General features: G+C 40.3%; 1 protein-coding gene across 1 annotated transcript; it reads right to left on the bottom strand.

The window, feature by feature from the left end:
- Positions 1-232: 232 nt before the first annotated feature.
- On the bottom strand, positions 233-5,522 carry LOC137547617 (dentin sialophosphoprotein-like). Its single transcript, XM_068271106.1, has 2 exons — positions 5,471-5,522; positions 233-1,524 (listed from the first exon to the last, which is right to left on the bottom strand). Exon 2 carries the CDS (start codon positions 1,489-1,491, stop codon positions 403-405), a length of 1,089 nt encoding a protein of 362 aa, XP_068127207.1. The 5' UTR covers positions 1,492-1,524; positions 5,471-5,522; the 3' UTR covers positions 233-402.
- Positions 5,523-11,440: the final 5,918 nt, after the last annotated feature.

Here is an 11,440-nt window from a genome sequence, read left to right as displayed (position 1 = left end):
TTAAATTTGGTAAATATGCACTTTTTACTCTGTGCAAGACTGTACATGTTCAAATAAACTGGGAAACTATATGTATGCTTTAACATTGACTTTTTATTCATAAGCCTAGTTGGAGTTGCCCAGGGGTATGGCAGGTGTGCTTCAAAATGGAATTTGATGCTACATAATAAAACGCAACAACTTAGTCATGTGGTTTTTATTCTTGTCTGATATTATACGTTTATAAGCCAGAAAAATTGATAACTGATTAATTGTTTTCATCCAAGAAAAAGGTAATGCTGAACATTGCCAGTTAAGTTTAGCGTAAATGATCTCAAATCATCTAAAAGATGCTCTATAAACATGTAAAAAGATAGTATAATAATCTCATAATAAACATATATGTGCAGATACACAACATCCTCATCTGTTTGCAACATTTTCAATCATTTCATCTGTGGTATTGACAGTAATTTCTACATTTTGGTGACTGGTTTCCATTCCATTAATGAGCTCAAAGGAATTGCTGGAAGAGTTAGAATCGCTTATATCATTAGATTCATTAGAATCACTTTGATCACTGGATTCACTGGAACTAGTACTAGTACTTTGAGACTCACTTGAAAGGCCACAGTCAGTTTTCATATTGGAGTCACAAGAATCATTGAGCCTCTCTGAGGTATTATCTTGAATTGCTAACATATTACTTTGTACGTCAGGTTCACTTGAATCTGATTGACTGGATCTACCATTTAAAACAGGTGAACTATTCATCTCGTCAGATCCAGCTGGTGTACTTTCTTGGGAACCATCATTGCTGGCAGACTCATTGGAACTACTAGTGTTATCTGACTCCTCTGACTCGGTTTGGGTGCTAGGTGTTCCTGCAGAGTTATTTAGCTCACTTGAATCTGTTTCATTAGTTTCACTTGAAATGGCAGGATCATGATTTTCACTTACATCGTCCGAGTTGAGATCTACCCAGTTTTCTGAGGATCTATCTGGATCAGGAAAGTCATAAGAATAAAGTGGTTCATTTAGTTCCAGGTTGTTATTATCGTCAGTGTCTTCATAATCTACACTCCTTTTATTAACTTTCTTGTGACCACTGTGCTTATCATTGAAAATGTCATTGTTAGCCAAAGCTGTGGAAGTATTAGAATGAGGAGGCCCAGGTTTACTGTAAACAAACTTACTTGATCTTTGTTTCTTTTTACTATTTCTAACTTTTTGATGCTTGGAAGGTTGAGTCATGTCTCCTTCAACTTTTTCATTTGTCTCATGAGCCATTTTTCTTTTGTCCATTCTGGTTTTGATAAACTTCATTCCATTTGTTTTACCTTGCACATCAGTAACATTAGTATTCATGGATAATTCTCTTGTGTGGTTCAACCCCATGCCTTCTTTATATTGTAGTTGGATGTTTTCCTGGATAACTTCATCTTGATGATTACCTTTTGTGTTCTTTCTTCCATATGTCTCCACATATGGGGTTTTCATTGTACCATCCATTGTTTTGTGTTTCTCTTGTTCATGAGGTCCAAGCTTTTCAAAAAACAAAAAATAACCTTGTTTACATATTTATTTACATTTGTAGAAAAAACTATCAAGGACCAAGGCAAAATTATATTTAGCATCCTTTTTTTTTAGTAAGAGAGTCCCTTGTAGCCCCTTATAATTTCTTAGTGGCTGTGGGTCTCAATGAGCTATCTGGGTATGACTTAGTACTGGTTCAAGTCCTATCCCATGGAGTCATTTCAATCCATGCCATGCATTGATGAGGATCAGAACATCTGAAACAGCTGTATGCATTTTGGATTGAAGTGGCTCTGTAAAATGTATAAGCTATAGGCTCACTATACACCAGTGGCTTAGGCTCTGAATGTGTGTCTGGCTTTTAGGGGCATAAAGAGATGATTTGCATAATTGTGAATGCTGCATCATGGGAAACAATACTTGCTTAAAGCTTAATTTTTGCAAATACAGTACCTTCTGTTCCTGCTAAATTGTATTTAGTATTGCTGTGTATCACAGGCAGGCTTAATTTAGTAGTACCCCCATTAAAAGCTCTTGATGATGGGATCTTTGGCATATCACAGTATTGATGTGTAAAACCTGGTGTCATGTGAAGGTGGTGTATATAAGGACTACTATTCTGAAAAATTGTAAAATTTAAAATACAAGAGTGCAAACATATAAAATGTGGGTTGTTCCTGAGTAAAATGAACTATAAATTACTTTTTTCCTATGTTGCTGTAACTTACAGAAGGTAGTAAAAATGAGACACATCCGACAGGTTTTGGATTAGTCTATCTTCTCGCGTGGGATTCTCAATGGGTTTTCTTTATTTTCACAAGCACTAACTGAATAGCAGTTGTGCAATCTAACTGCCAGAATCGTGTGCAAAACACAAGGCTGGTTGGCCAGCATCTTTTTCTAGACCCTTTCCAGAGGGTGCTTTTGTAAACAATAAAGTAAACACTGAGAATCCCCTATGAGGAGATGGACTTGTCCAACACCTGTCAGATTTTTATTACCAACTGTGAATGCAATACAGAAAAAAAGTAATTTATGGTGTATTTTACTCTGGAGCAAATGTACATCTTAAATGTATGTGTATACATTCATTTTAAAAGTATACATTTTTTACAATAGTGGTACTTCAATATAAAAAAAATCTCTCTTTGGGATATGTAACACAATAATAGCAGAAATATTTCTTCTAACTCTCACTTGAAATAATTATGTGGGTAAGGGTTTACCACCTTTCCTTTCCTTATAGGTAGCTTAAAGAGCTTCAATTTTGCTAGACTTTCTTGCACGTTCAGAGTAAATTTGATTTCAAAGAGAACCTTTACTAAAAAGGATATACAGGAATAGTACATGTAAAACATGAACACTAGATCAGACGTTTAAACAACAATGGGAAGTAAAACTATTGTATACAAATGGAATGCAAGCCTGAATTATAATATATAACAAAAGACTCGAAATATGTCTAATTAGATAGTTGGGTTATATTAGACCCAATGGGCTCAATTCTGGTAGCGTTTAGTAGGTAATTACCTCATGGAATTGGATTTACCTCATGAGGGAAATCAACTTTTGAATTCTGGTAGTTTAAGTAAAGGTAATGAGGTAATTCATGTGGTAATTTTCTACTAAAAATGTGTGGTATTTAGTAGTGAAATACCTCACACTTGAATTCTGAAGTGAAATGAAGTGCGTCTTTGCATGTCTTTTACCTCACATAATTAGACCTACCTCTACCACATGATAAATGCAGTGCTGTGACAGAATTGTGATATCAGTCACATAACATGGAGCCTTTTCAGCTTGTTCTGTGTTCAGGGCCCCCATATTTTGCTGAAATAAGTAAAAGTGATTTGACCAACGAATTCCCTACCCCCAGGTTCCATTTTGTTTTAAAAAAGAAAAAGTGCTCCAAACCCTGTACAATCCTTCATCTGCCCCCCCCCTCCCCCCCTCAACATTGCCATTCCCCAACCTCTGGTGGGAAAAATAGTAAAAATGCTCCAACCCACGGCATCTATTTAAAAAAAAATTAAGTAAAACTGCGGCAAACACGGATTCCCCCCCCCCCCCCCTCCTCTGGTTAAAAGTGCTCCGAGGCAGCCTCTAAAAGTAAAAGTGCTGTAACCCCCCCTCCAGACCCCCAGCCTCTAAAAGTAAAAGTACTCAACACCCCCAGTCCCTAAAGTCTCTAAAAGTGCTCCGACCCCCTCCCTCCCCCCAGAAAATTTACTTTTCATAGGTTGCTACATAATCAAATACACCTTCCCTCCTCACACAAAAAAAAAAAAACATCTTCCAGAGACTATCCTAACTTATGGAAGACAATTAAAGACTATTACTTATTTGCTGCAGGCTTGCCACTGAAATACCTCATGTTTTACCTCACTCAATGGCCTTGGTTCATAAAGCATTCCCGCATGCGGAAATGCTGAAAACAGCTCACTTTACTGACCACATAGCAAAATCTGTATTCATAAAGGCTTTTTCCGCATGAAAAGCCGACATTCCTGAGAAGAGCGATAAATCACCGCCTTGCGCGGTGGTTATCTTAACAAAAGTAACAAATGTCAATTCATAAAGATTAGAGGAAGCAGTATGCAGACGGGGATTACCGCTACCTCTGATGTGGCGAGAAGCGTGCGGAATACATTGCAGTGAATGGGACAGACCTCCCAAGCAGCAGCAGAGAGAACACCGCACGGAGGGACTCGGCCAGCTTCTCCTGTTTCCGCGTGCCTACCGACAGCCTAACGCTAGCCTACAGCGGGATATCTCCGCACTCCTATCACAACTAGAAACATTTTTATGAATGACCACCCAGAAGGCTGAAATACCGACAGCGGTGTTTCCCCGCACGGATTTACCTTACCGACAGCACTTTTATGAATCGAGGCCTATGCATTTACCTCGTGTTTTACCTCATGTTCGGAAATGGAGAAAAATCTTTCAGAATTGATAAAAGAAGAGAAAAATACCTCATGGGTATTTTACCTACAAAAAAAATATTTACCTCACATAGCTACCAGAATTGAGCCCAATATGCTGCGAACATGCTTGGTAAAGAATTGTAATATTTAGCATAGAAGAGGTGTAGAGAGTACAAAAATAAAGGAAATGAACAATACAAAAGCCTTTAACCTTATTCAGTTAATGGGGTATAAAAGGCAGCCCAACCTCTAAGAAAGTCAAAATAACATTAGGTTTTGATGAAATAAGTAGATGTGTGGAACCTGCAGGTATGCTGAAAAATTGCCCAAAGAATACAAGCATGGAAAGAGTGATGAAGTGACTGAGCTCAGGGGCTTTGTCAATACACTGGATCCAATAGTTGCATGTATATAGAATATAGAAAGGTTGGTTGCCAGGCACACACCCAATGCCTGGATGCAGTGATATAGCAGGTAGTGGTTGCTCTTCAAGCCTCTAGACATTAGTCTGTTACTAATGTGAAACTTTCCAGGGAGGAACTTAAAGTGTACCAGAAATCACAAAATCTAAAGAATCGATACATACTCAGGGCTTCCTCCAGCCCCATAAGCACCTGTGAGTCCCTCGCCATCCTCCCGTGGTCTGCCGTTTAGCTGTGATCAGTCCAGTCTGGGTCTTCTGCATGGACCTTCTGCGCATGCGCAATAGACCTGGACTGATTCGACTGAGCCAGTTCCTGGGCTGATCGCGCCTAACAGCAGACCACGGGAGGATGGTAAGGGACTCACATGTGCTTATGGGGCTAAAGGAAGCCCCGGGTAAGTATTGATTCTTTAGATTTTGTGATCTCTGGTTTACTTTAAATACCAAATGAAATCCAAACTGCATTTAAATACAGACACAGACAGACACATAACATTTCTATAGCGCTTCTCTCTTGGGGGACTCAAAGCGCCAGAGCTGCAGCCACTAGGACATGCTCTATAGGCAGTAGCAGTGTAAGGGAGTCTTGCCCAAGGATCCTTACTCTATAGGCAGTAGCCGTGTAAGGGAGTCTTGCCCAAGGATCCTTACTGAGTAGGTGCTGCACCGAACTGTGACTGTAAAATGCAGCATAACTGACATTTTTGCCTATGTAACTGTCACTTGCTTTGCAACTTTGTCACAGACAGGTTTTTGACTAATACATGTTCTCATGGGGGATTCTCAAGGACATTACCACAAGTATTATTTACATTACACACTTTACATTAGTCTGTTAATATACCATATGCTCCAGGTGGGTGACATGGATGAAACAACATATTCAAGAACATATAATTGTATGTATTTGTAGGCAGGTACAAGCATTGGTCAAACACAATATCAAGAAAAAACCACACACTACCAGTATATGCTGTTCAACTGCCAAATGGTTTATTGCTCACAATAGAAAGTTAAGAGTCACATACACAACATACAACTTGGACCCAATTGATCCTCAATGTAAGTCACAAGTTACACACAACTACATCAGCAGTTGGCTGATGGTGTAATGGTTAAGGGCTCTGCCTCTGACACAGGAGACCAGGGTTCGAATCTCGGCTCTGCCTGTTCAGTAAGCCAGCACTAATTCAGTAGGAGACCTTTGGCAAGTCTCCCTTACACTGCTACTGCCAATAGAGCGCGCCCTAGTGGCTGCTGCTCTGCTCTGGTGCTTTGAGTCCGCAAGGAGAAAAGCGCAATATAAATGTTATTTGTCTTGTCTTGTCTTGTCTACATATTCAATTATAGAACCAAACTGGGTTCGCCTGAGGACAATCGTGGACAAGGGTGACATGGGTGGTCTGCTTCTACTAACTGATTCATAACAGATTATTTGTAGAGCTACTTAATGGTTTAGAAGAAGTGAGAACCGAAAAGTGTTGTCAGCAAAGTTCTAAACTTTTACAAATATTATTATTTCTGCTTACCGGAGAGGCAAGTGTTAAACCTATCACATAGCCACAAAGAAACAGGCACCTCATGCTTCAAATAGAAATCTGTAAAACATAGAAATAAAGAAGATATAAATATGAACACGCAACATATTCATACGATATTGCAGGTACTACTACTACTGGGATATGAGTGTTCTTTTGCTTTAGATAGCAGGCAGTTAGGCCTTCAGGATAGCCATGTGTCATGTATCTGCTGTGAAATCTGCTGGCAGCTGACACAAAACACTTTGAATTGCAAATACATACCACGACATGCTTCATCAAGGAAAAAAAACGGACAATGGAAAGTAGTGATGGTTGTAATCAGCTAATTAAAATTTACGCAAAATTTCAATTTCGCCCATATGTAATTACGACTTCTAAATTCTATTGATTTTGTGTAATCATTCGTAATTTTGCACAATTTTCACATCATTTCTTATGTAATTTTGTGCCGACTTTAGTGGTGAGTACCAAAGCCCCCATACATGCTATTGTCATCAAAATTGCTACATACGTCAAGGAGAATAGTGGGTACAAGTCAAAAAGTCCTTGTCGTTTTTGAGAAAATTGATTTGAAAAATGCAAAGGAAAAACGTTTTTTGAACTCAGAAAAATTACAGTTTAAAAAAACATTTTCCTGTTCATTTTTAAAATGGATTTTCTTATAACCACTATTCTCCTTAACATACTGTATGTAGCCATTTTGGTGGCAATAGCATGTATGGGAGCTTAGCTATTCACTGCTAAAGTCAGCACGAAACTACCCAAAAACGATGCGAAATTACGAATGATTATAATTACAGACGAAATAAATTATGATTTTTTTCCAAAATTTTGCATGACAATTTCGACAGAAGATCTATATAGACCCACACTAAACCCTCCCACCTACTTAATCTTTCTGGATCATTGATGCTCCAGGTAATTATTCATTTACCCAATTTAAATTGCCCAATTCCAAGTTTAACTGCTATCCATGCATTTATATGACGGAAAAAAGGTGAAACTTTTCTATCACCTCACCAGGTGCTACCTGCACATTTTTTACAGTAGTACATAGAAATTCATTGTACTGTATAAAGCATTGGTATTACGCTATATTTATTGTACTGAGGAATCACTGAATAAAAACATACCTGACTTTATGCAAAAAAGGTCTTGTATCTTTTCTGTTGGTGTTTCCTGTAAATGACATGGAGGCAGGGAACCTGCACATTTAAACCCTGCAAATGTATTATAGCAGCCAATCCTGTGTGATTGTTGTAATCACTGTTATACAGGAACACCACATTGTATGTGCTAATCATCCCAATTGTTTGCTTCCAGGCATACCATTAGTCATAAGAGTGCCTTCTAAAAACATGCTAGACCTTCATAAAATGCTTTAGTTTATTTATCAGATTAAGGTCTTTTCATTGTGGATTTATAAAGTGCTTTTTCAATGGAAAATGTGTAGTAGTAATTAAAGAGCAACTCTGAACTTAGCCGGAAAAAAAAATCCAGTCACATTTTATTTAACTCTTACATTGCTGGCTGGGGACTTGCTTATATCGATTTGTGCAGCATCACCGACCTCTCTGTAATAACTTCTGTAGCTGTTCCTGGAAGGATCGGCACCACACGATTGGTTGTATTTATAAGCTCTTTTAAATCTTTATTGCATTAAAAATGACAAGGCAGCGACAGCCCGCTGTTTCGGCCTGGTGTGGCCTTTCTCAAGATGCCAATATAGTCAAATGCATCAAATACACATCATCACAATACTTATATAGCCCTATCCACGCCCCTTGGGGCAGTGACCATTTAGACATGCAGGTGTGCGGAAACCTAACGGACCTGATGGGAGACTAGGATAAACAGCAAAAATGCCAATTGAACAAGATGTTAAAACTCACCAATCAGGAGGGCTCTCTCATATAATCACCACCAGTATGCCAGCCCATCTCGCATGGGGATGCGCATCACGCTCCCATCCCCGCTGTATGTACAGAGGCAGGATGCGGAAGCCCGTCACGTGACACGGAATCCGGTCAGGTGACTCTCCAGGAGCCAATCATCTGCGCCCCCCTGCGCTCCAATGGCAAGCCACTGGTCTCGGAGTGGAGGGGCAGGAGGCGTGTCACAAGTAACGAGGAGCAGCGTCACGTACACCAGACGCGCTCCCATGGCACAAATAAATAAATAAACACACGCCATACTCACATGCCCCCTCCGAGTTATAGATGAATTAAATGTAAGAGAGTCCATATTTAATAGGTCCGCACACACCGCATCTAGAATAAAAATATAAAAACATGTGTCAACAAAGATAAAGAGATTGTTTACAATACCATACTCATATTATACAATACACAAGGAGCTACATCAATGCTCATCCATAATAACTATTATATACAGAAGCTCAAGTCGCACTCTCGATTTAGGCCTGCTGGACCCATAGCATTCAAGCGTTTGATCCATCCTGCCTCCCTACGTAATAGTTCTCTCTGTCGATCCCCACCCCTCCAATCTGGGGGATCCCCATCTATAGCCATCACTCTTAATTGAGACACCCCATGATTACATCTAGTGAAGTGTTCTGCCACAGACTGATCAATCAATTTGCCTCTGATAGCTGATTTGTGCGATGATATGCGATCCTTCAATCGCTGTGTTGTCATCCCCACATAAATATAACCACAAGGACATTTAAGAAGGTATACCACATACCTAGAGTCGCAAGTATATCGACTCCGGATTTCAAACACTTTACCCGTGGTGGGATGACAAAACTGCTGACCTCGGATCACACTATTGCACATGTGACATGAAACACAAGGATACATTCCTCTATTATTGTGAAGTGACGCTGACATACCCCTCTTTTTAATACGTAATTTATCACGCAATGTAGGAGCCCGACGGAAGGACATAAGGGGGGGATATCTAAATTCTGGTACCCTCGGGAAACCATCCCGCAGGATATGCCAGTGCCGACGTACACTACGACCCACAATCTCACTACAGACACTGTAGGTCGATACGAACGGAATTCGCGGTACCTCATTACGCCTTCGTTTACGTCGGACTCTTTGTTCTGAATCATAAATAGGATAACCCCGAGCACGGAATTTACTCTCTAATTCCTTTTTCCGTTGGGTCAGTGTGTCAGGGTCACTTACTATTTTCTCAACTCTCATCTCCTGGCTTTTTGGAATACTCAATCTAGTGTTAGAGGGGTGGAAACTCTGAAAGTGTAGGACCGAGTTACGGTCCGTAGGTTTGGTATATAAGTCCGTGACAATACCCTCCCCCTCCCTCTTTACTAGCACATCCAAGAAGGGGACACAATGAGTATCTATATGTGCCGTAAGGCGGATATGGGGACACTGTTGATGTACTGCATCAATGAATTCATGCAGGCTCTCCCGTGGCCCCCTCCATACGCAAAAGATATCATCTATAAATCTCCACCAGCATATAGAATGCCGGCGGAACATGGGATTCAGATATATAAACGTTTCCTCAAACAGACCCATGAATAAATTAGCGTAGGAGGGGGCCACGTTCGAGCCCATAGCTGTCCCCCGTTGCTGTCCATAGAAGCGACCATCGACCTCGAAGTAATTCAATTTCAAAACAATTTCTAATAGTTGAACCAAAAATTTTCTTTGGGCAAATGAACAATCAGTCTGAACCATAAGAAACCAATCCACAGCCTCTACACCTCCATCATGTGGGATGGAGGTGTAGAGGCTTTCCACATCAAGTGTCACCAGAAGATCATCCTCACCTAGAACTGGCAAGTCTCTCAACTTAGCGAGAAACATGTCCGTGTCCCTCAAATAGGAGTCTAGTGACACCACAATTGGTTGTAAGATTTTATCTAAAAAGCATGCAAGAGGAACAAAGACAGATCCCACTCCTGCCACAATGGGCCGCCCAGGAGGGCAATTCAATGTCTTATGAATTTTTGGCAAAATGTATAGATGCGGAGTAGTGGGATTGTCCTGTTGTAAGAACCTAAATAGGTCATCATCAATAATCTCCTTCAGTAAAGCATTGCGTATCACTTTCAAGATAACCCTCTGAATATCACCCAATGGATCTCGTTCCAGAGGCACATACACATTGTGGTCAGCTAACTGTCGAGCAATCTCTTGCTCATAGTCACATTTATTCAGCACAACTACCGCTCCTCCCTTATCCGCAGGGCAAACCACTATGTTAGTATTATTCTGTAATGCCCGCAAAGCTTCACTCTCTTCTTTAGTGAGATTATGTGCTACCCTAAAATGACCCTTTCTGTAGTCCTGCTCAATTTTCTTAATGTCCTCTGTGACTTTAGCCATATATGTATCAATAAGTGCATGACTAGAGGGTAAGAATCGACTCTTGTTGCGTAGGCCAGAGTCCCTGAGGCAAAAACAGTCCTCCTTATTCAACGACCGTGTCTCTGATGTCATATTAGGGGGAATGTTACTGAAAAAAACCTTCAATTTAACAGTTCGAAAAAAGCGAAAAAGTTCTTGTTCTAGAGCAAAAAAGTCAGGTAAGTACGTGGGACTGAAGGTTAACCCAAAGTTCAAAACTCTCTCCTCAGTATTAGATAAAATATAAGAGGATATATTTACCACCAAAGAAGGATATACTAAGTCCGCTTCCTGGGCCTCAAATTCATTACATTCCGAGGTGGCTTGCCTTGCTGTCCTCCGCCTATACCTGCGCCCACCTCTCCGCTTCCTCCCCCTTGGGGGCGGTTTGGGGAATTCTCCCTAGAGGTTAGGGCAACGTCTGATGAAGAGGATCCTGCTCCTGGGGCTCCACCACCACGAGGTCTCCTGAAGGGTCCTCTTTTAGACTTATGTTGAGGCTTATTTGGTGGCTGTGTGACCGGTTTCTGCCAGGAGTATATATATCCCGTTGTGTAATCCGCTTTATCACGGTTAAATTTAACTCTCTTTCTCTCCTCGAGGAATTTGGCAAATTCATCCATTTTCTTATCTAAATTTTCCATGAACTTCTTGAACTCCACTTCAGACAATTGTTCTTTAATC

This window comes from Hyperolius riggenbachi, chromosome 1, assembly GCF_040937935.1.
Source record: "Hyperolius riggenbachi isolate aHypRig1 chromosome 1, aHypRig1.pri, whole genome shotgun sequence".
NCBI classification, from domain to species: domain Eukaryota; kingdom Metazoa; phylum Chordata; class Amphibia; order Anura; family Hyperoliidae; genus Hyperolius; species Hyperolius riggenbachi.
This window is presented reverse-complemented; position numbering and strand designations above follow the sequence as displayed.